The sequence below is a fragment of the Cyrtonyx montezumae genome, unplaced genomic scaffold, assembly GCF_038088225.1.
Source record: "Cyrtonyx montezumae isolate F1298 unplaced genomic scaffold, pur_monq_1.0 scaffold_8, whole genome shotgun sequence".
NCBI lineage: Eukaryota > Metazoa > Chordata > Aves > Galliformes > Odontophoridae > Cyrtonyx > Cyrtonyx montezumae.
In genome coordinates, this window is record NW_027072089.1 from 31,786,214 (window position 1) to 31,812,418 (window position 26,205).

At 39.9% G+C, this 26,205-nt stretch overlaps 1 protein-coding gene across 1 annotated transcript in view; it reads left to right on the forward strand.

Moving 5' to 3' along the window:
- Positions 1 to 6,755: 6,755 nt before the first annotated feature.
- Positions 6,756 to 26,205, forward strand: part of CPA6 (carboxypeptidase A6) — a 46,936-nt gene continuing 27,486 nt past the window's right edge. Inside the window, exons 1-4 of the mRNA XM_065752651.1 lie at positions 6,756 to 6,802; positions 9,095 to 9,170; positions 21,573 to 21,697; positions 25,403 to 25,517. Coding sequence (XP_065608723.1) covers positions 6,756 to 6,802; positions 9,095 to 9,170; positions 21,573 to 21,697; positions 25,403 to 25,517 — 363 coding nt within the window. The remainder of the gene's footprint in view (positions 6,803 to 9,094; positions 9,171 to 21,572; positions 21,698 to 25,402; positions 25,518 to 26,205) is intronic.

Genomic DNA, 26,205 nt, shown 5'->3' on the forward strand with positions numbered 1-26,205 from the left:
TACAGATGATCTCTGCATGGTGGTTGTGACACCACTGATGGGATAAATGGATAATGTTTCAAGACTTGAAAAATATATGCAGAATGTTTTTCTTTAGCTTCTGTGAAATGTTTATTTACTCCTTCCTATCTCTTTCATTGCTCTCATGACCATAGCCATCTGGAAGCTTGGAAGTCATGAATGTATTATCTTAATACCCCCACGCACTTAAAAGTTTATATCATCCCCATTTAGCTGCCCAACAGCTGGGCAGAATCTCATGATATTTGGTTTGGAAATTGTTGAAATTGTTGCTGAAGTAGCTGCAGACACACATGGAGTTTAAGGTGATCTGAAGCAATTTGAAAGTTTAGAAAGGCACACAGGCATCTGTGTGGGCTTTTAGCAAGGAGGAGGGTTAGATCTGAAGGCAAATGCTGGCTGTGGTCCAGGCCCTATACTGATGTTAAATTAACATATCAGGACATGCGTACAATATGGTACGTGACATGAGAAATTTCCGGATATAATAATGTGAAAAGGTGAACAAAATTTCATATAGTACTGTGAAGAATGGCTGGACCTTGCAGAGATAAAGGTGAGAAGTGGTTCAATTTCTCATATGATTTATAGGCAATATTGGAGACATGGGGCCCAACCAGATAACCATGTCAGGAATATCAAGTAAAGCTCAGATTACCTAGAAAGCTCAAAACTGGGTAAAGAAGCAGCAAACCTGGGACTAGTGATGGGGAAAAAGTCATGGGGGCTGATTTTTTTATCTGAGAAGAGACAGAGAAAGCAAAAAACAAACATGGTGGAAGCAAGAGTGAAAAGATGGAAGAAGGGTTTAAAATGTTTGCAGCTGATGCAATCAAGTCTGTCCAAGGGCACCTGCTGGGCAGTCCCATGCTTGTTTGCCTTATATAATATAATCAAGACAAGAAGCCAGATTTGTCTAGCCATGCCACACAAGCCAAATATGCCTCTGCTGTCAGGATGGAGAGCATAGGAGAAGCTTTTCTATTTTGTCACTGAGATAGATTAAGCATCCTGGTGCTACCGTATCAGGGCCTGTGCCAGGCCTGACAGGGTCACTGTCTACTCAAATCTTTCATACAAATCACAGAGCAGATCAGAGGAGAAGTGTGTGAACCAAGGGAATAAAAAAAGGGATTTGAGTTACAGCTTAAGTTTCTTTCAATAATCTCTGACACCAGACAAAAGATGGGTCTTTTTTAAAAGGTAATTGTGCTTAATGTGTCACTGGATAGACTACATTCAAACTAACAATCATCAGCTATTACTTGCAAACATGTCATTATAATACATGTTATAATACATGTTAAGGCAGTGAGTTCAAACAAGTATACAGAATGTTTAATTTATGCATACGAATGCAGCCTCTTCCATTGGTAGCTCCCAAGTTTTTGCATATCTTAATTAATCCTGCACAGTTAGTAACATATCTCCTTGTAGTCTGCTTTTGTGCTTTGGACTGTTTGTTTTTCTTAGATGTGTATTTGCCTTGCTACTTCTGATTTTATTTTAGGCCCTCTGTAAACAGTTTGGAGCAGTTTCACATTCAAAAACCATGGTCCTCATGGAGGACTTCAACCACCCAGATATCTTTTGGAGGGACAACACAGAAGGGCATCAGAAATCAGATGTTCCTGGAATGTGCTGATAACTTCCTCTTCCAAGGGGTACAGGAACCCACGAGAAGAAGTGCTATGCTGGACTTCTCATCAGTGAGGAGGGGCTGATGAGTAATGTGAAGCTCAAGGGCAGCCTTGGCAGTAGGGACCATGAAATGGTGGAGTTCAAGATTCTTAGGGCATCAAAGAGGGTGTGCAGCAAGCTTGCTACTCTGGACTTCCAGAGAGCAGACTTCAAACTCTTCAGAGAAATGCTTGGAAGAGTGATATGAGAAAAAGCCCTTCAGGGGAGAGGGGCTCAAAAATGCTGATCAGTATTTAAGAACCATCTCCTTCAAGCCCAGAAGCAGCGCATTCCAAGAAAAAGGAAGGCAGGAAAGAATGCTAGGAGGCCTCAGTGGAGGAATAATAAGGATCAGAATAATAAGTTCAATAAGGAACTCCTGGGCTTACTTAAGCACAAAATCTATATAGAGTGGAAGAACAAATGGGCTACCTGGGAGGACTACAAAAGTTGTCTGAGCAGCCAGGAATCAGGTTAGGAAAGCTAAAATCCAGATAGAATTAAATATAGTCAGATTCATAATGGGAACACGAATAAATTCTGCAGCTATATCTGTGATAAAAGGAAGGCCAGGGAAGATGTGGACCCTCTCAGGGAGGAAACTGGAGACCTGATGATGAGGGATATGGAGAAAGATGAGTCAGTCAGTGACTTCTTTGCCTCAGTCTTCACCAGCAAGGGCTCTAACCACACTGCCCAATGCTGCTAAGCCGCCTGGGTCTGTTCAGCCTTAAGAAAATAAGACTCAGAGGGGATCTAATCCACATCTATATCTAAGGTGCAGAAGGCAAAGGGATGAGGCTGGACTCAGCAGTGTGTGGTGAACAGGGGGAAATGGCCACAAACTGAATACAGGAAATAATGCAAAATGTGCATGGGAACTTCTTCAAAGTGCAGTGATGGAGCAGTGGCACAGCTGCACAGAGAGGTGGTGGAATCTCCTTCTCTGGAGATGTTCGAGACCCACCTGGACACCTACCTGTGCAACCTGGGCTAGGGAGCTGCTTTGAAGGGGTGTTGGACTTGATGATCTCTAGAGGTCCTTTCCAACCCCTACAATGCTGTGATTCTGTGATCAGGTTTGAGACCATCTGAAGAATCTGATGGTGCAGGAGTGCATGGAACCCAATGAGATCCATCCATAGGTTCTGAGGAAACTGGCAGATGAAATTGCCAAGCAGCTATATATCATATTTGAAAGATCATTGCAATATGGTGAAGTTCCCACAGATAGGAAAAGGGGAAACGTAACCCCCATTTTCAAGAGGAGAAAAAAAGAAGTTCCAGGGAACTAGAAGCAAATCAGTCTCACCTGATACTCATGCCTGCCAAGATCACGAAATGGATCCACCTGTGCTTGCAGCTCAAAAGGCCAACCATATTCTGGGTTACATCAAGAAAGGAAGGTCAAGGGAGATGATTCTGTTTGTCTACTGTGCTCTTGTAAGAGCCCATCTGGAGTACTACATCCATTTCTGGGGATCTCAAGACCAGAAGGACTTGGAGCTGTTGGAGCAGGTCCAGAGGGCCATGAAGATCTAAGGGCTAGAGCACCTTCCCTATTAGAGCAGGCTGAGAGAGCTGGGGGCCTTCAGCCTGGAGAAGGTTTAGGGAGGGACCTTATAGTGGCCTTCCAGTAAATGAAGGGGGCCTACAGGAAAGGTAGGGAGGGATTATTTATAAGGGCATGTAGCAATAAGATGAGGAGAAATGGTTTTAAACTGGAAGAGGGTAGATTGTGACTAAATGTTAAGAATTCTTTACTGTGAGAGTGGTGAGAAAATGGAACAGGTTGTCCAGCGAGGTTGTGGATGTCCCCTCCCTGGAGGCATTAAAGGCCAGGCTGGATGGGGCTTTGAGCAACCTGGTTTAGAGGGAGGTGTCCCTGACTATAGCAGGGGGTTGAAACTACATGATCATAATGGTCCCTTCCAGCACAAACCATTCTATGGTTCAGTGATTTTATTTTCTGCTCTGAGAAAGTGCCTTCTTTCTCTCTTATATTTACATAAGACTCAATGACAGTTAGTGATGCAAGATGGTATCCATTACCCTACAAGACTGTTTTTTCTGAGATTGAAGCAACTGAGTCCCCCTTTAAATATTTGAGCTATGTGCTGTGTGAATCACTGAAGGCCGATTTTGCTTGAAAAATCATTGTTCCTTTGTTGGAACTCTGTTGGAATTGCAGACATTCACCTTTCCATACCCCCTGTTGAACGAAGCTGCTTAAAGGAATAGTGCTGATAGTACTGCATAGTTTAGACCTGCAAGTTTCCTACTTGGGTGAAATAGGGAACCAATTTTGCACCTAAAATAATTTTCTTAACTCAGATGGACCATGTCTGGGTATTAGCAGGCAACATGCATATAGGTTCAGTTTTCAAAGAAGTCATCTGTTTGACACCGATAAATATCATGCAGTAAAATATTTTACCTCCTCAGCATTTCTGCCTACTTTACCCAAGAGAAATCATTTCCTTTCAAAATTACAGATAAGCTAGCTCTTCTTTATACCGGGTATAACATCAGTTTTCCTGCCTCAATAACTAAAAGGCAGAGAGTATACAGAACACTATACAGAAAATAGAAATGGTGCTCTCTTCTGTTTTGATCAGCATCTGCTCCAATACAGAAAACACTCCAGATGTGTTCAGGAAGTTTTGTAAAGTTCCAATCCCACATATTCCTGTTAGGTTTCCCGAAAATCCCAACTTTATTTAAGCAATTTTTTGTAAGTGTACTAAAGCTCCAGTTGAAACACTACCCCAGTAACAGACAGATTAAAAAAGTTTGAATATTTTGAAACATTTTGACTACCAGGAGAGTTTAACAGAGATGAAGGAATGAAGCAATTGATCTTTCATTGCACGTGAAAGCTGATGGTGAACTGAGAGTTAACTAGAGGCTTTCATGGTATAGTTTTTTCAGATATATCCTCTGTGTGTGTACTTCCCTCGCCTTAATGAACCAGTTAAGTGCAAAAGCTATGACAACTTGTTCTCAAGTACTATAATATTTCCTCTGCCGTTAGGAGCAGATGATTGTAAGTGGGGGTTTGTTTTCTTTTAGGTTTCTTTTTTTCCTATAGGTATTTAATTTATAATGTAATTCCTCAAACTGTGTTTAAAATGCTTGTAAAATCTTTGTAAATATATTTTAATTGAATTCCTTGGGAAACAAGAGAGCTGATTAAGGTTCATATTAGTCAGGATAATAACAATAAGGACTTTCCAGAAGGAAATGAGAAATTTACATAAACACAACTCATGCCATGTGACTTCATGAGAGAAATTCCTTACACAACATTGGTAAAGAAGTTGCGTATGTGCTCCAAAATGGCTTCATTGAATCCATCTGGTCTGTTCATAGATAAGTAAAGCTATGAAATAAATAAAAAGATCCAAAGAAATCAAACAAGAATTTTTATTCCCCAGCAGTGGCAGAGTGCATCACAGACTCATATAGCACATTCTATGTTTCAAAAGCAGCTGCACCACTTTTCATGCTGTTCTTAAAAATACATGAGGATCATGAAGGACAGAAAAGCCATTGCATGTCAGTGCTAGCTAACAGTTTGTCACCCATTTTGCTCAGACACCACTCTCTGGCTGGTACTCTGCTCAGCAGTCTCATCTGATCAGTTTAATTTTTAAAGCTCATGTGCTGCTGTTTGTGAATGCTTTCAGTTGTGTTTATACAAAATTCAAACTATCCCTCTAAATCCTAGCTCTTAATGCCGTTAGTCTAGTTACTAGAGATAAATTGGAAGTTTATCGTGGTTGATGCAATGTTCTGTATTTCTGCAGAATATATACCATCTTGCTATTTGTTTGGAATTTTAAAAGTGGGCTTTTAAGAAATGGTTTAGAGACAGCATGCTTAGAAAAATTAACGCATAAAACAGCACTTTGCTGGTATACATCATCAGGCAAGACAATATGAAACAGCCTTTCCTAAAAACATACGTGGTCAACTTAAACCTTTCTTCTCAACAGCAGCAAGGACAGGGGATGTCACCAGGGATGGTTCTGAATGTTTGGGATACAGCTGCCATTTATCAGCCAAAATAGCCCATGATCTGGTAGGATTTGTTGTTGACTCTTAAAAATTGTGTATGCTGTTGGATCTCTACCTTAAATTCACTGGGTATTGCATAGCACTTAAGGTAATAATATGTTTTTTTTTTAATGTGAAATGTTGCTAGGAAAGCTGTAAAGCTAAAAAAAAAATAACCTTAGGACTACGTCATTTGATCAGTGGATATCAGGAATAAAGCAGGATCTGGTATTTATGCTTTTTGAGATAACCTAGGATGCCTACCTATGTAAGTGCGTGTTTGCCAATAGCCTTCAAGAGTTCATTGTCTTCCTGGAGCTTGCATAACAAAAAATGAAACTGCCTCATTGGATTGGCTTAACTCTTTTAATGAAATACTAGCAGCACTAGGTATGACAAACTGTTTTCTTTGAGCTCTTCAGGAGCAGGGCCAGCCACAGCTTGAGGCATTTTCCAATGATGTGTCAAGTGATCAATCAGTCACAGCACCAATGTTTTCCCCTTTAAGGCATGCGTTTCATCACATGAGAAATGACAGAACAGCTGAGCTAATCCAAGACAGTTTAGAACGACATGTATTAATTCAGAACCATACCTAAGTGATATCAGTCCCTTCAAAATTCCATTACAGATGCATAACACATGCTTAGATACTTATTTCATTAAAATCTGTTCCGCATATGTTGGTTGCCCCAATTCTTGAAGAAACTTCCAATGAATCTTCATTAATTACTTCACCTTCACATGTCCTGGGCAATCATTGCTGCTTTTTAATGATTTCCTTCTTAACCACAATTTAATACTCTTATAGAAATGAGTAATGAGAAAGACTATTACTGCTGTGTGCATTATAAATTAAAAGCATCTATTTTCCTTGAAAATGCACAATAGTTTTATGCCTTAAGGAGCATTATCTTCTTGTGTAAGTTTCTATAAAGGAGGTTCAACTTGTCTCAAAAGCTTAGTAATTTCCCTTAAACTGCCACATTATAAAAATGGTCCTTCCAGAAATCTTCCTCCTGAGGCACAGAACATTTGTCAGGTAAGGTCAACTGCATCTGAGAACAGTGGACTTATGTACACTTCTCTGGCTACATTAGTATTATTACACACACATCCTAAAGTCTAACTGAGAAAAAAGCCTTAAGGCCTTTGCAAGACTTAAGATTTTCAGGGCTTGGGATTCATCTGCATGGAATGTTAAGCAGAGGTGAGAACCAAAACTGGAGAGCTCAGACAGAAAGAAGGACATGAAGGTAACCAGTGGGAGCAAATGGTGACTGGAAAGAAGAATGTGAGAAGGGAAAACAACTACCAGAAAAGGACAGAGTGAGCTACTTCAGAATTCAGTATTTACCAGTGATATTGAACCCAGAACCAAGGCATTCCTCTTGACAGGCCGGTTTGTTTAGCAATAAGGATTAGTGCATTAGTTTAAGAACCAACGTATTAGTTTAGCAAAAGGAACCCGTAAGTTCCTTTAACCCATAAAACTTTAGAACTTGGCTTTAGTGGGTGAACAGTTTTGTTTTTCCTCAGTAATTTTGTGCTGGGGACATAGCAGAATACTTTTATCTTCTGCCTCAATGATTTTGTCTCATGAGAAGTACTGGAGTCACAGTAGAACACTGTTATCTTTTGCCTCAAAAAATGCAAGGACGTTTTCCTCAGGTTCCACATACACTGTTTTGAAAAAGTGGCTCACTGTGGCCTAATAAGCAATGGAAATCTTCCAAACTGGGCAAAAGTGGATGGATGTGGGTCAGAGGCTTCAGAGATGAAATTGATGGTGAAAAGAGGAGTGATAGTGGGCACTCAACCACCCTAGATACCACTGAGCATGCCCAAAGGGGCATAGGTTCATAGGTTCATAGGTTCATAAGGTTGGAAAGGACCTACAAGATCATCTAGTCCAACCATCCTCCTATCACTATCCCTACCCAACTACTAAATCATCAGCATGTATCTATGAGACCTTGAAAAAGAATGAATACGTGTGCCAATGTACTGCATATGTGTGTCTTAACTGTTCAAACATAGGACCTGAACTCTGAGAGAATACACTTGCTTGTCATGTTGCCCAGTATGCATCATGAAGAATAAAGGAATGCTGCTTTCTAACACCACATTGGTGTTACAGAGTTTTCTTCCCAGATTTCTAAAGGTATTCTGACAATATTTAATGTTTACTTGTAAATGCTTTAAGAATTCTTGCAACGCTGGGGAGTCTTAGAGGAGCTGCATCCACAAAGCACCTGGTGCTTGCCTTCTGAGATATGGCAGCAGCCTGGAAACCTTCCTAAGACAGGGAGATAGGTGAAGGCACACTCACCGGTGTTACTTCCAGTTAGCCAAGGATCTTCTGAGCAGATTCAGAAGCACCAGGAAGGTAAGAGGCTTCACAATATGTTTTAGTAACAAGCTTCCTCTCAGTGTCAAGGGAAATTCTACAGCATAAAATTCCCAATTAAGGAAGAGATTGGACTTCTAAAAAAATTGAAGAGGATTCTGACTGAAGGATGGAACTGTCCAGACAAAGATGTATATGATTTCTATTGGCTCTTGGGAGAAAAGTATTGAATATCGAGATATGAAGTCTTAAAAGGCAGGAGAACACCAGAATTAGCATTAACCATGTGCATTTATTTCATCCCTTTTTGTGCATGGAATTTAATGTTTTAGTTGCACAGTCACAGCTTGTGTTTTCTTCAGTCACCTTGTGCTCTCTAGTTTTTCAGTTTCTTGTTCCAAGTTTGCAAATGTATATTCATTAGGATCTGCTAAAAAAAGTGCATAAAATGAGCTTCTATTATCTAGAACCTTCTGAGCATGTATGAATAGCCTTTTACATGTTTACATGACAAATTTTTGCAAGGATAAGGTAAAAGGATATCTTGGATATGAAGGCCACCTATCTTCTAAAGTCCTCTCTTTAAAGTATGAAGCCATTGGATACTTCAAACCTTCAAAAGCTGTGCGTCTTGCCAGTCTTGTCTTCAGAGATACATTTCATGTATTTGCAAAATAAAAGGCAATTTCTGCTCTGAGGCACACTTTCAATATGGAAGATTACTGCTTGAATGATTGTTAGAAGTAAGGAACAAAAGTATTTGCACAGAAATAGAAGAACAAGGTAACACTCTTGTCTGCAAAGAGCAAAACACTTGCATGGACGTGCATAACCCAGGCAGAAAGTTTAGAAGCACAGCTCCAGTTCACCTGGCATTTCTCTGCTGCCGAGCGCAATTACAGCTGCTGTCCGAACCTATTTACTGTCATATTGTGCTACTTCAAGAATACTTAAATTGTCAATTTAATGTTCTGTTATTGGCAGTGATAAAGTCATACGTGTTGTCCCTGAGAGCGAGAGGGAGACGCAGATCCTGAAGGCTGCATTTAACAGGCTTAAGGTGAGTTTGATTATTTTCATCTTCTTTTTCAGATTTTTTGTGGAAAACTGTATTGGGTTAAACACCTTTCATTTGTCACTTTACTTCAAACTATCTAATTCTCTGGATAATGTCATTTTTCCATTAAATTGTTAATTTCTCAATAAGATGGCAAAGGAATTGGATTCACCATGCCTGATAATTTTAACAGGAAACAGTTACTGCCTAAAATAATATACGTGACACATGTGCAAGTTTGCTTTTATTTCCTCTCGCACTTCTTGCCAGCATACACAATTGCATGCTTCATTATCTAGCTTATGATTTAATTTAAAACACTGACTTCAAGATATGGACATACAGAAGTAGGAAAAAGAAAGTGGTTTTAGTCTGAGAATCTCTCTGGCAGAATGTCCACAACACCCACTGGCAGGCCCAAAATTTTCTTGGCCTTTTCTTGAAGTTACAAATGAAAAGCATTGCAGTGAGATCCTACTTGGTGCGATGTAGCATAAATGTCCTCTGCATTGCCAGCATGGCTTCCAAGGGCATAGGCACTCATTCAGTAGTTGTCTAGCTCAGTATCAAGAGGAGAAAGGAGATTACCCACAAGCAAGACCCCAAATCCTTGCAACATCACAGCAAAGATTGTGCACATGCACTTAGCTGAGGCACACAAGGGATGGACAAACCTCATTAATAGTCTCCAAAACAGAATAACCCAAGCAGAGACAGGGATGTAGCAATTTGACCTCTATGTTGAATTTGCTCTGGATGTTGACTGTGAGTCCCCTGCTGTTCACCTGTGTTGGCTTATGCTCTGCAGAAGGGCAGCAGCTGACTTTTCCCTATAACTGTGAAGGTATCTACGTTCGATGGACAGCCTCAGAGGTAGTACAGACGCAGCAAGAGTTGTATGGACACTGCTAATGTATTGCTGTGGTAACTTTGGCGGTCCTAGGTTATATAGTTCTGTGTCACACCAGTAGTACCAAAGTGTTGAGAGTATGTACAAACAGCTCTGCTGTTCACTGCCTTCAACTTTCAGCAAACCATTTGGCAGTCTGCAGTGAATCTCATTCTGTCTTATGGAAGGTTAATATCAATGATTCTGTTTCACTGAGGCAAAGAGTGAAGTTGCATGTAATTTTATAGTCCAGTAGTTAACATCTAGGACACAAGCAAACCAAATCTCAGTATAACTACCAAATTGGAAACAAATGAAGATAGTAGAGCTCTCACAATTCATTAAGCATTCCATCTTTTGGCTAAGATGAAGCTTTCCTACTACTGTTTTATAAGAAAATGGACAGAATTGCCTTAGGTCCTATATCCCAGGAGAACACTCACTGCAGAGAATACTCCACCAAGTAATTCTTGATGCCTCACCAGCTTTAAGACTGTAATTTGAGGCTCTCTCCATCACCTCTTCATTTCTTACTGGTTTGTTTGATTATTTGTCCACTCAAGAAGCTAACTTCTGTAAATGTTACTCTCAAGACATTTAGCCTCCATACATGTTGCATGAGGAACCTCAGTGTTCAGTGTTATGTACTATAGTGCTTTGCACTGTAATGCCTAAGTCAGTTAAAGGATATTGTCTTGTATTTGTTTCTGTGGAGTTTACTTATGTCTCAGGGAGACTTTCGGCCTGACCCTCAGCTGTGAATGTTACAGTAAAACCCCAAAGAGGATAATCATTTCACTTGAACTAGGAAAAAAAAATCTAACCATCAGACCAAGAAATACATGTGGAAGCTGTTTTTTGCATTAATTTCTTCCCTTTGGATACTGGAACATAAAGAGGGAGCACATATGTTTTTTCCTTTCTCCTCATATTGCAAACCCTGAAAAGCAAAAGGGTTACTCACCTTCCTGCAACTGGTTCTCATTACAGAGCTCCCTTAGGCTCCCAGAAGGAGATTCGTTCACCCAATTTCATCAAAGTGGGAGCAGTAGAAACTTGAATAAATAGTTGCATGCTATTACTCTGAGAACAGGATAATAAAATTTTGGCAAAGTGCATTGGAATCTGACTAGTTAATTAGAAAATGATTGATTTTTGTGAGGTAGGGAGCTAAGAAGGTTGATGGGAAGATTTTTTTAAACATAAGACAGTATTGACACCCAGTTTCATGAAAACAAGATGGATTTGGCTGCTTTTTATGCAATCTTGAGGCTGTCCCATCTGCAACTGCTGACATGTGGTCAGAATCAGAAAATCATTGAACCACAGAAACACAGAAAGGTTGAGGTTGGAAACGACTTTTGGAGATCAGCTAATCCAAACCCCTGCTCAGATAGGGTCCCACAGAGCACATTAATCAGAACTGTGTCTGGGTGGCTTTTGAGTCTCTCTGGGGAAGGAGAATCCACAAACTATCCAGGCAACTTGTGCCAGTGCTCTGTCACCCTCACAGTAAGTACACTTTTTCATCATCTTCATATGGAACTTCCTGTGTTCCAGTTTGCTCCTGTTGCCTCTTGTCCTTTCACTGAGCACCAGTCTGGCCAATTTCTTTGGCACTCTTCTTTCAATTACATTGATCAGATCCCTCCCAAACCTTCTATTCTCCAGGAAAAACAGACCCAGTTGCCCCAGCCTTTCCTCCTACAAAAGGTCTCGTTCCAGTTTCTTAATCATTTTAGTAGACCTTTGCTGGACTTGCTTCAGATGCTCCAAGTGTCTCTTGTGCAGTAGAACCTAAAACTGGATGAAGTATTCCAGGTGAGGCCTCACAAGGCTAAAGAAGAGCTTTAAAAGAAGAGCTCCTTAAAGAAGGATAACTTCTCTTGACCTGCTGACAAAAGAAGAGGCTGCTTAGTGCAGCATTGTGGCACAACATGCAGCAAAACCAAGATCACTCAGAACTACACTGGTAGAGCTAGGACCTGGAAGTCCACCCCTCCAAAATCCCAGCATAGCATTGCCACAGTAAGACCAGACTTCCCAGAATTTCATCACTTACTTCTAATGATCTTCACAGAGGTGTGTTATTGGTCACATGAAAAAAGCAGGAACAACATGCCCTGAGTCCAATGTGCTCCATAACCACTAGTAATGCATTGGAACAGGCTCCCCAGGGAAGCGATAATGTCATTATCTCTAGAGGTGTTCATGAAAAGGGTAGATGTGGCACTGAGGGACATGGTTAGTGGGCATGGTGGGGATGAGTTGATGGTTGGACTAGATATCTGTGGTCTTTTCCAACCTTAAAGGTTCTGTGACTCTTTGCTTCTATGATTCTATGACCCTTCTCCTGCAGCTACCAGTGGGTTGTTCATCCCCCTTTTCTCTAGGCTGGCAAGGGAAAGAGAAGACAAGCTCTGCTGTCCCAGGCTTCCTTCTCACTGCATCTTGTGGAAAGTGCTTTGTAATTAACTTGTGGCATTCTGCACTTACACCAGCTATTTCCTTCTGTCTTTAAATCCACACTTGTAAGGCAGTCACTTATCCTTTGCCTCTAGACATCTTTTCATAACCCCAAGAATTAAAAGAAAATGTCATCTCTGTCAAGTTCAAATGAGCATATCCTTCTGAAGGTCTTAATCATGGAGTCACAGAAAGGTACACTGATTGTCCTATAACAAAGCAGTGTATTTTTGCATCTAGCTGAGAGTAAATGAAATGCTAAGCTACTGTTTCTTAGAATTCACTGACTTGGACAAAGAGAAAACAATCAGGAAGAAAATAAATGGGCAATAACAAGGGTGGTTTATGTATCTTTTCACACATTTGCTTTATCTATTCATTTATTAATGACTGTCCTTACCACTGATAATTTCTGAGCAGATTTTGTTATTTGAAATCTGTTCTGGCTTCTTTCTTTGTGTGAAGTGCTAAGATACAAAGACCTCCTCTACTTCTAGGGGTATTACATTTGTTAGTAATAGTATAAAATGAACCCCCTGCTGATAGATTTGCCTGAAAAAGATGCATGGCAAAAAACATTTTTAAAATGCATGGAGAAAGTACCAGTATTTGATAACCTTCTAGAATGAAACTATCTGTCATTTGCCTCACTTGATCTGGGATAAGAAACACAAGGAAATTAAGGAAAGAGGTGGGGATGCTGTGCTGCACCCAATGCCATAGAAGCCATCAGGATGCAACTTCCACCTCTTTTGGGGAATCAGGAACAAAATGAGTCTTCTCTTAAATGTGCGTTTATAGGAAAGTTCCTTGAAGGATGATCTTGGAATTGACCATGTCTTAGTGTGATTGAAATTTCTTAAAATATGCCCCACTAATGAACTTGGGCATTAATGATAGACTAGGCATGGTGTGACAAAACTTGCAGAAGAGGCAGGATGGATACTCACAGACTTCAGTCCACATGAAAAAGTTTGCTCTCAAACAGGACTGTTGCTGAGCCACCAATACGTGAGCTATAAGGCTTATTCAGACTAGTGTAGTTCCTTTAGACTTTTTAAACTTAGCATTTGGAGCTCCTTAGGATAGATATGTGCCCCTCCAGAATAAATAAACAAATAAAATCCACATAATGCTTAATAAAATAAATCCCTTAAATTTGCCTGGAGTAGATAGGCTCTGCTACAGTACAAATGCCATTGTCTATACTGAATGAATAATGGATAATGTCATTCCACACATTTAACTTTTGGTTCATGAATTGCCCAAAGGCAAATCACATTAGTCATAATCACTTGCTGAGTAATTTCCACAAATTAGTTTTGGTCTGCAGCTCCATTGCCCACAGTGCTTTGTTATTAATCATTATTATAAATTGATGCCTTCATAGGCTACTTTAATTAACTTGTAGGTGACAAAATGTTGCTTTTTTCCCCTATGGGTGATCATAGCTTGCAGGCCTGAATTGCCGTTAAAAATAGCAAGCCTTACAGTAGAAAATCTGCCTGCTGAGAGTTCTTGTAAAGTTGTTTAAACTTCCTTGCATTCAACAAATAAACTCAAACAAACTCATCCACAATAACCAAGCAAAAAGGAAGCCTAAATGCACTGGGTCGCACTGGCTGCCATCCAGCCCACAAAGCAGCAGGAGGTGACTCTGTATCACCCAGGCGCAGTGGGGCCCTGCACTCCCCTACAGCCCCCACTCTGTGGACACAGTGCCATCATCTCCTCAGAGCAAGTTCTTAGACCTCAATCATGGCCACGTCTGCAAGTGCTTCTTAAGGCAATAAGTGTCTGAGATCATAAGAAAAAAAGTAGGTGGGGAGCCTGCCCTCATTTTAGGCAGAAGGTCCCAGATTCTGGTTTTCATCCAGTGATGAAGGCAGCAGCAGCTGGAAGCCACTGCTCTGCAGAAGGGAGAGATGCCACCAGTCACCAGTATCCCTTGTATCCAGTACCTCCCTGTGCCAAGTTTCTTTCATTTTCTCTGGGGAAGTAAGAGCCTGGTAACCAGACTTCCCTCCACCAGCACCACTGCACATCCTTTAACATGTTTAGTGCAGTGCCCTTGAGATCACTGGGTCGGATATGATAGTGAGTATGGTAGGGATGAACGGTGTTAGAAGGGTCTCCTCCAGCTTTCATGTAAGAACATTGCATAGCAGCTTTAAGATGGGTTTGCATATGGTTTCAACAGACTAAAATGCAACAAAATTTTTAACAATTCAAGTGCATACTCGTGGAGTTCTTTCTTTCTAATTATTGATCACTGTCAGGGTTCCTGGACTGATGACTGCTCTGATGAAGTCATAGGCACTGATCTAAAATCCTAGGTGTTCTGTTGCAGTCCTTTGCTGATACTATCTCTTTATTGGTATGACACAAAACTTTATTTTTGACTCAGAGATACTCTTTTCCAGGTTCTTTTATTCTAACCATTTGCAAATTGTTACAATAGTCAACAAATAAAGATAAATGTTTATGATGAGAGTACTGGAGTGACCTGAGTATCACAGAACTGCCCAATCTCTGTCCTGCAGGGCTCCTCTTGTCCATCCCCTATCCCTCTGTCTCACATCCCTCTCAGATGACTGCACCTTGTCCTTCACTCTTTCTTTTTTAGGAGACAGTCTGAGAAGCCTGATGCTGATTTATGAACCACTTCCATGATTTTAAGTCTGTTGGATTTGACTGACAGAAACAAATGTCACATTCCAAAGTGATTTGCAAAGAAACAGATTTGCTCTGGTTCTCAGAACCCGCAGATTTGGTTTATCTGCTCTGGAATTTTCTTCCACAAGCATTATTTTTGAAGTGCCACTTCATTCAAGTCTTGACTGATAACTTCTACTCTATCAGTGGTCTATGAGCACATTTAATCACATATGCCTGACTGGAATTGATGTTGTTTGTTTAAGTAGCAAAGAAGCTACTGCTCTGTGAACATTCCTGGCATAATAGAGTCAGACCACTCATTCTTCAGTAGGTTTTACAAAAGAAATTCCTGGGTGCAGCCAAGCACTTCTTTAACACTGGGAGGAGCCAGCCAAGCTGGCCTTGAAGCCACAGCTCCTTTTGATTGTTTTCTAGCATCTCTAGCAGCTGCTTAGCCATTGTAATTCCTGAATTGATCCTATCATTGCAGTTCAGGGAATCAGAAATATGTTACAGGGCAAAAGGATCAGCTGGCTGTAAATCTAGTAGTTTACAGCTCCAAATGCAAATGCTGAAAAAGGCTTCAGAGAACAAAAGACCATCTGAAAATGCAGTAAGGCATAACAGCCTAAATGAAGCAATTCCTGCTCTGCAGGACATAATAAGCTCAAGTAGGCAGGGCCTTGCTCATTCTACTTTGTATATATTACGAACATCTTGTACTTATATGGACAGATACTTTAGTCAGTTTTAATCTAACTCACACAGTGGTCAGATATGCACAGAAAGTTTCTGATTCAGATGTACCATCATGGGGTTATACATCAATATATCAGAACGAGTGTCTATAAAACTACTTTCCAGGCTCAGAAGGAAAATACTGTTCCAAGAAAAGTTTAGTAGGAGATTGAAGATAAAAACAGAGTGCCCAGGTATAACGAGTCTGTTGTTCACATACGATACAGGAAACCTGGACTGAGGTGGGAGAAATCTGTTTTCCCTTTAACTGATGAAGTACCCTGAGTCCAAGATCAACAAAGTCATCGCCCAGCTCCCATTGCTTCAGCAGGAGCAGGACCAGCCCAGGGCTCATTACTCCAATTCTCACGCAGTGCAGCAACAACTATTAAATGAACCAAGCCAAAAATAGTTTAATAAGAAACAAAACAAGGTTTGGGTTGCCTTGTTTGTTGTTGGTTTTGGATTTTTGCTTTTTTGTTGTTGTTTTTTTTTTATGAGTGTGCTAAAGAATTCTTCACATCTTTCAAATCTTTTTAGCCCATTGGCATCTGTACTTGTGGGAATGGGCATTCAATTACCGAATAATTATACCATGTGTTTTACTCAGTGACTCTCTTGAGGAACAACCAGCAAGTTCTTTTCTGCAGCATACAGTCCTGGGTAAAATTATATCAGTGTGAGTGGAGTAGCAAAATCATTACTGTGTTAGTTTCAGAAGGACATGCAAAACTCAAAACTTCAAGCTGCGTATTGTTCCCAGTATATTACTGGTAGTATTATGGCTGCTGCAATTCAGTGAATCAATCTCAATTTATTGTTCTTAGCAGCCTCACTCAAAAGCAAATAAATACTGAAGAGTTAGAGCCAATTAAATGTCTAGTGTGCTAAATCAAAAACTTAAATTACTTTGCACCAGCAGCCAGGACTACTGTGTAAGTCCTACTAGAAAGCATAAAGAATCTCCTGCCTGTTTGTTGCATGTAAAGGGAAGCTAAAGGAGACTTGTAGTCAGGATTGTCAGTAAAGTTCCTTAATTGGCAGGGGCATGAAATAATTCTTGATTCTGAAAATATCCACAAGGGTGACTACATTTATGGAGGAATATTTCCAGTCTTTTCAGGTGACTTAGAACACAGTTATAATTATCTACTGATGTCAGATTCTACAGGGCTTTCTTCTTTCTTTCATTCTTTGCAAGTGTACCAGAAATTGAAAATGTCACCCTATTGCACATTGTATGTGTCTTTGTCTATTTACTTGTGTGTGACTCCATTTCTAACGTGTTATATGATCAAGCTTCAATAGTCAGACCTTTGACAACATTTGTGAGGCTACAGCAGTTTCCACTTCTTCTATTCTCTATTTTCTACTATCATATTTCTAACTGAAAATGTATCTAATGAGCTTCAGTTTGTGTTTAGGTTGTTTATTTGTCTGTACATGAACATATGGATGCAAATGTGAAACCTATACACCCTGACAGTATTACTGCTTGCATCACTGACTGCAAATTCCCTTTTACAAGAGGCTCAGAATTGCAAAGCCATGTGAGCTAGTGATATCATAACAATAATTGTATTCTGAACTTTACAGCTGACAACATTTCTCAAAAGAATCTGAAAGTAGATTCCACATCCATAGTGGTAATGTCTGCTTCAGCACCTATTTTGCTGTGTACAACTTAATAAATACAAGAACTGCAGTTGGTATGTAATAAAAGTGTAAGAAAATTGCTGTCATTATGAGATACAACAGAGGTAAATCGTGTAAACACTTTTATCCAAATAGTAGATGTGAATTACAACAGTTAGCTAGTTTTTGTGACATGCATCAGAGAGCTCTTCTGATCTACACATGATGACAAATCTGATGAGAGCACCAAGCATTGTTCTTACATACTACATGAAAGAAGAAACTAGGAAAATTTAAAAAAAAATTAAGAACAAGTAGTGAAAAACAACCAGAAGCTTCTGCCCAAGAAAATGACTTTAAATGCAAAGCGTTAGCTTTGTGTTGTATTATTTTTTATTATATACTACTTTCTGTTATACTAAGTTCTGTGGTCTGAAGAAGTCGGGGAATTCTTTTAGTGACTTAGAGGAATAAAAAGGAGTGCAGAATTTATGCAGATGTGTTTGTAGGTAAGAGTAAGGAGTCTGCTTTCTTCTTGGGCTCCTCTTCCACAGATACAGAACTAGTTGGAGGGAAACCTGGAATTGGTGAAGAAAAAGCTCTGGTTTCTGTCTCAGTGCAGTGGCAAAGATTTGTGCACTATTTGTGACAAGTAGGATTACAGTAAGGAGATATTTGTCTGATTGGAAAATTATATGCATAATTTTTAATTTTGGAAGAAATTTCTGAATTCTCTTTGCTCAGCACCCAAGTCTTTTACAAATATTTGTCCTTTTTGCTGGCATTGACTTTTCATTGTTATGCTGAGCTAAAGACATGACTAATGGGTTCAGGGCTGCTGTAGTTTGGAAGTTGTACAGATAAATCTAATATGTTTACACTGTTCGGCTATCTTTAATGTCTCAGGTTAAAAAGAAAATGCCTATCTGAAATGCAAAGAGCATTGTCTCTCCTAAGCATAAAATGAATCCTTGGGAATTTTATGAGATGAGTAACATTGGAAAAAAGATATCAAGTTAATAAAGAATACCTACTGTGTAGTCACAGTTCATAATGTCTCATATTTTCTTTGTTAAATAAATAAATAATTATTTAAAAACCCCTGGGGAAAGGTTTCTCTCTGTATTCTTTCACAAACATTTTTTGTTCATAGAAAGCAGCACTCATGCCTCCAGCGAAATTCTGGGAAAGAGCATTCAGTGGGCATCTGCAGAGTCACTGCTGACGCTGAGAACAAGTGCTCGGTGTCACACATGAGTGCAGCAGCAGGTTCCAAGTCTGATCCTGCTGAAAAACCCCAGCTGGGCAGGATTGAAAGCTGTGACCCTCTAAGGGCAACTCATGCCAGATAGGAAAGGATTTGGAAACAAGAGTGTTGGAAGGCCCCGGTCAGATGGAATGAGAAAATTTAGGGTAGAAGACATGCTCTAAAGCATATCTCTTCTGTAATCTCAAGATGCCAGGTAAATTTTGATGTTCAAATATTTGGGTGCATGTTCAGACAGTTCAGTATGCTTTCTGCATCTGCTTGTTTTGGTAGTTGGAGAATCTTCTCAGGACCCAACGAATCCCACTACCCACAAAACAAATACATGTCTGTTGGCACTGACTGGTACACCATTCAAAATAGTGTGTAGTAGGTAATGTGTAATGTGTGGGGACAATAACATGCTGTCAAATACAGTTCAAGTACAGAAGACCATTTGCTAGCCATTTGCTAACACAGCTGAAATACAAGACACTCTTGAGGGAGAAATGATGCTGAAAGAAGAGTGATGACTTCAATAGAGCCCTCAGTACACGCTGAGGCAGTGATGAGGTCTCCTAAAACTGACAGTAAGTAAAAGATGATTGGATATGCTCAGTCCTGACATGCCTGCTTTCCAATCCATCTTCTGTATGTCTTCTTTTCATGTAGGGTCTCCATGCCATGCCAAGGACAAGTTGGAAGTTGCAATATAAATAAAATGTCTGTTGGAGAAATGTGTTTCTTGTTATATGCTTTATAGAGCAAAAGCAATTGAAGTGGAGCTCTGAATAGCACAGGTAACATCTCCCAGATGAGCACTCAATGCTTTGTTTACATTGCAAAGTATACAAAGGGGGAGTCAGATGAAAGCAAACTATCCTAATAGGGAATTTGGTTGATGAGGAGTGATTTGCATTCTAAAAATGGGATGCTTTTGTCTCCACTTCCAAGACAATGCAAGTAGTGAAATACTGTTTTCACCACCAGGTTCGGGCATGCAATATACTGCTGATTTAATCAATTAAGTAATCGATTGGTTCTGGTTTTGATTTTCCCTTGCAGTCAGTAATGCGAGGGACAGCTAGAATACCTCAGAAATGAAAAAGCTCCATGATGTTATAAGCAATGGTGTGAATATTTGTTGGCTTATCCCCTTCATGAAAATGAAGAAATCCAACAAAATGACTCCTGACTATCAAGAATATAGCCAAGTTTCAGGTGTACCTCAGTTGTGATTTTTTCCCTAATATTTGTAACTTTTATTTCCAGATTTGTATTACTATCAGGAAGCACAACACTTCAATTGTGTTTAGTTTGTATATAAAAATTTGTTGCTATTTTTATAAAGATGGCTGCTCACAGGGAGCTGATTGATATGCTGTTACTCAAAGAGCCATGGGGTTTTTACCCTCTGTGCTGTGCGTTTTTAAGAAGAAATCTTAAAAGTCAATTATACATTCCTAATTAACCATGCCTGAAATCAACTCTATTGAATTAAGGAAGAAATTTACTGAATGACTATAATTAATCAAAATAGAAAAGATAGACTAACAAACATAAGGTGTTAGTGCAGTGAGAGGATCTTTATAAGCTAATTTAGCACCATTTAATTCATGAGTTCAGTTTCTACTGACCATCTGCCATAGCTGCTGTCAGCTTCACCAGCCTCAAGAACTTTGCCAGTCCTGGTTTTAGACTTCAAAAGATGCTGCACCCACCCAGCAAGATCACAGAGATCTACAGACCATATTGTGCCAGCATGAAGCAGGCTGAGGTTTTGGCAGGAATAGAAGAGGCTGCTGCTGTGTTTCAGTCTTTTCCTCACAACACAGTGGACATATAATTGTACTAACTGGACTGATGTCACTCTTGCTTGAGAGGCAGTATCAGGTCAGATGCCTTCTTGACAGCCAGAATATTCCTACTTCTGCCTGAGAAATTGTTGGAACTAACCCTCTGTTGCAGGAGTGTACTCTCTTCTCCAGCAAGGTTTGTAGGATGACCAGGAGAGATGTGTTAGATATTTCATGTTCTGGGCTACAACTTGCAAGTGTACTTCAAATCTGGCAACTGAAGAAAGTAAAAGGAAAAAAGCATTCCTTGTTCAAGTATAGATTGCACATTAACAATTGTGCAATCTATCAGTTCGTAACTAGCATGTTTTTTAAATGAGTGTGAATATTTCACTATATCAATCCTATCATTTTGTCACATCATTTAAAATTGTTGAGTGGATCACAGCTTACTTCAGAGAACTGATAGCTTCATGTTACGGAGTTCTGATCTATTTATTATCAAGAATAAAATGGGCACACTTTCCAAACATTGGCATATGTGATACTTTCCACCTCTCCCGAGCATTCATGACTTTTACTGGCCTAGTGAACACAGAAAACACTATGTAAAATAAATTTAAAAGAAACAGTAATGGACTCCGCAGGAGCAAATACAAAGAGAATCATACAGTAGTTTGTTAAGGTGCATGAAGTTGGAGGTGACCTTTGTTTGAAGCCATATGAGGAGGCATGTCTCTGAGGTCATTCTTTTTTCCCTCTGGCGAATCTCCCATGAGAATTCTGGCAAGCTGGAGGCAATCAATCCTCAAAACTTGCTCCATTCCCCACAGATGTTCAGCTGGACCAGTGAATATGATTTTAATGTCTATATTATGCCTAGAGTGTTTGCCTGCATAGCTTCAAGTGTCCCATCTCCTGGATTTCCCCACCTACACTGAATACATATAAATTACAGGTTGGTTCCTGCACTACAGGTGGACTTGTGGCAGCCCAGCAGCACCTTCCACATCTCTGAAGGTACGGTCATCGATGTGCATGTGCCACAGAACACGTCCCGAAGTCTGCTACCCTACCTCCAGCAAGCCAACATCCAGTACACGTAAGCTTGTGCTTCACCTTCTGTGCATCTCTGCAGAGATCTGGCCTCCCAGGCAGATCTACCATACCAAGTGCTCTTGAAAATATGTTCCACATAGCAACTAGACTGGCAGGCAGCTAGACATTGCCAAGAAAACAACCTTTTCAGTGGGGAACAGAAAATCTCCCACAGGAAGGCAGTTTTAATTAAATGTTCTCCTTTGGAGTCAAGCTTAAGTGTTTTCAAAGTATAGGAAATCACATCTGTGATTGAGAATGGGTAATTACTAATTCTGCAGTCTGCTTTGCCCCTCCCTTTGTTCAGCAGGAGCTGGGCTTGTTTACAAGTGTGCTGTAAATGAGGAGGTAAGCATTCAAGAATTAAAGAGGAACATACTAGTTCTTTCATATAACATTCCATTCCTTGTGACCCAGTTCAAGTCATATGCAACAAATACATGTTCAGGATCACACACCGTTTACAGCGTTTCTTGAAAGCATTCAAGACAGTTTTTTAAGTATACTTGTCAAATGATATTTATCAATTTGATACAGTAGACACAAGTGATGATCTTGTCATTAAAGCCTTTTCAAGTGCGGTACAGAAGTACACGAGTGCTCAGCTGATCAGTTATTTGAATTCTCACCAGCATTTGCTGAATAAAGCCCTACATGAGTCTATTTATATTTATTTCTCAGTGAGAAGAGAATGGCACAAAGCTTATTGTATATTAAATGTGCTGGTATCAGAATTCCATTTTTGTTCTAACTACAATCTCTTACTAATCTGTCATTTTAAAAATGCAAAAATAGACATAAGGTAATTATTTACTCATGCCCAGTAGTGTTCAGAGCTGCTTTCATGTGGGCTTTACATTTCTTCAGGGTTGTTTACATTTAAAAAAGGAGATGATGGATTCTGTAATTGTTTTCCTGTGCTTATAACAAGAAGTCCCTTAATTACAGTGCCCCAGCAGCTGCATTCACACCTGTTCCTGCTCACAGTAACTCCCTTTTAATGAAATGACAGAAGGACGACTAAAACGTGTCCAAAATACCCATTGTACTTGGACAATTTTACATAGGTTGCAAAAGAAAGCATGCAAAGATAAGAACTACTTGAGCTAGGTGTCTCAGCAGCTTACCTAAAATTGTATTATATTACAAACACAGGGATTACATTGCTTTCACTTTCCAGAGAGCCTCTGTGACATTTCGTGCACCCAAGGTGTGCGACTTTGAGGAAGCTGAGCAGCATTTTGTTCGGTTCAGGCTGTTTCTTTATTCTCCCTCTTCATCTCACTGCTGCTCATTTGGGACTCCTTGACCACTTAGTTCCAGCCATCAAGACTTGCAAAGCTTTGGATACTGTGTATGTGTTCATCCTGACATGAGCCCTGAGATCTGTACCTCAGTGAGAGCTTGGAGGGTTTTTCAGGAGAGGAGCAGCAGGTGTAGGCCAGGGCTGGGGCCAGGCTGCTGGTATGGACAGCTGATACCTAAAGACAGGAAGCATTAGCTCTAATAATGAGGAGGATGAACAGCCCTGGCCTGAAAGACAGGCTGTCTGTCCCAGTGCTTGACTCTATGACAACAGGGTGAGAAAGGATGAGAGGTAACAGCCCCCGGTCATGCCAGGGGAGATTCAGGTTGGATATTAAGAAAAAATTATTTTCTGAAGGAACGATGAGGCATTGGAACAGGCTGCACAGGGAGGTGGTCTTGGTGTTCAAGAACCATGTAGATGTGGCACTGGGGGACATGGTTAGTGATATGATGGTGATGGGCTCATGGTTGCACTAGATGATCTTACTGGTCTTTTCTAACCTTAATAATCTATTATTCTATGATTCTATAATTCAATGATTCTATGATTTTATGAACAAGACATCTATAAAAATAGGTTGGGTATCAGGTAAACATTTGCAGTACCAAGTTGTCTAAAGTTTTAGTTCTCAGGAAATTAAGAGCCTTTGGATGTTATAAGCACACAGTACACAATTGTTTAAAAGTAAATAAGACTATTTGGAGTACAGACACACAGACATTTGGGAGCTGTGAAATTGAATCTGGCGTTGTAAAAGCAAACAGAGCTTGATCCTGGCAGGTACTGACACTAATTAGAAGTCAGCACAGCAGGTGAGCATTTCTTTAACATATTAGATGTCCTAATGATTTGAATAAAACCACTGCTTTACTCTAATTACAAGTTTTAGTGTTTTACAAGACTGGTCTTATAAGTGTATGGCAGTTTGCAAGTCAAGACTATAAGTCCTTAGTTTGCTTAATAAAAGTTACTGACGTAGAACAGTGTAATTCCTAATTATACAGTTACTTCCCTATGACATTTTAAGAATGCCAATAACCTTTATTTGCTTTGTATGCAGATATAGACCTATACTAGATATTAAGAAGAAATTTGTTACTGTGAGAGCGGTGAGACACTGGAACAGGTTGCCCAGTGAGGTTGTGGATGCACCCTCTCTGGAGGTGCTCAAGGCCAGGCTGGATGGGGCTTTGAGCAACCTGGCCTAGTGGGAGGTGTCCCTGACTACAGCAGGGGGTTGGAACTAGGTGATCTTAAAGGTCCCTTCCAACCAAACGATTCTATGATTCAGTTATCTTTGAGAATCTGCTGTGCTGCTCATTTTGGAGCAAATTGAAAGCAGTTTCTTTCCATCTCTTTCTGATTATTGAACTAATGCCTGTGAGATTTTAAAAGGCCAGATGTGAGCATCATTTTACAGGAACAATGAATAAGTGGTACAGTGATCACACAGTGCCACGCTCTAGAAGTTCCATTCCAAAGAAGGTAGTAATGCCAGCACCACCCTCTGTTTTACAGTGACATCGCTGCTGCTGTCAGTGATGGTATTCCCAGCCTCTGCTGCTGTGTGAAGGAAGGGACAGACAATCCACCATCTCTACATTTGGATATTTTCCATGCAATACTTTTAGATGTGCATCACTGTTTAGTTCTGCAATAAAAAAGGAAAAATTAATCCTTTCATGCCTTTCAGTCTTAAAGCAAACACCCTTCCACTAATTATGCAGGTGTATTTGCATATTTATTACACTAACTTAGTATTTTTCCATGTTTTCCACAAATTGTTTTGAAATAACTGACTGACAACTATTGCAAAGTAGATAAATGCAAACAATAAGCCATATTTAAGACCCTTTCTTTGCTGTATTTCACAGAATAATGCCGTCAAAAACTTCAATTTTTGGCCTCTGCAACTTACAGGTATACGTAGTGTTTCATGCCAGAACAAAACTCATGAGGATAAGTATGCATGTGTTATTCTAAGCCTGAAAATACAATTTTATGGTTTACAAATCGAAGTTTGAAAACACATAGTCACATATAACTAGATTATAAAAGATGACAACAAACGCTGATCAATGACAACAAATGCTGATCCATGAACAAATGGAAGTGGCTTCTTCTTCACATTGGCTGCATTATTTCCATCATTCTGCTTTATTCTCTTAAGAAGCTCATTGTGTTTTTCGAAGGCACTGTTACATTTCAAAGCAAGAGGACTATTTATATGACAGCATATATTCAAATAAGCCTGAAGCACTGTACTGTCATGATATAACAGATGAAGTAGTGCCAGGGTGTTTTAGCTCCTGCTGTATTTCTTCTAAATGTGATGTCATTCTGCTTTAGCATGTCTTCTACTGGCTGTTCAAAAAAAGCTGTATCTTTTATTTCACCTAGGATTCTCATATCAGATCTACAGAAAGCAATAGAAAACCAAACAGGACAGAGGGCATCTAGGAATCGAAGGTCCCTCCCTGCGTATAACTATGAAGTATATCACTCCCTGGAGGAAGTACGTGGAAATTCATACTGCACATTGTATCTGCTACACCTCTGTCTTGAATGAGGCAGAAATTTCACTCTCTGTAGAAGCAATGGTTGCTTGATTATCTTCAGAAGTGTCCTAAATGCCTCTTCAGAAATAGGCGCCTTCTTAGAATACACATATGTATTGTTATCTGTTTGTATTCAAGGTATATGTTTACATGTAACTATTTGTCAGCTTCTTAGTTTTGCTCTCAAAATAGGTTTGCTCTCAAAATCTTTTGATGCCCTGTCCCTGAAAACTTTCAAGGCAAGGCTGATCAGGCCCTGGGCAACCTGATAGCTGTGCATGTCCCTATTCACTGCAGGGGAGTAGGACTAGATTACCTTTAAAGGTCCTTTCCAACTCTAAGGATTCTATGATTCTGATGGATTAAGAGAGTTTAGTAAGTGATCGCTCTCGCTGATTTAAGTAAGTGATATGAGCAAATGTTGAAGTATTTGCATGAGGCATCCAAAGCCTTAAAAACATTTCAATACAGACTCGTGCATAAGGAATACTAACTTGAAAGTTAGCAAATAAATAATTTGTTGATTTTGGTGCATTCACACAGTTTCACAGGTTCAGCATGCACCAAAATTAAGACTCTGGACTGAGCATGCAGGTGCTTTGCCTCAGTGAGATCTGGTGCCTGTGAAACAACTAATGCTGAATC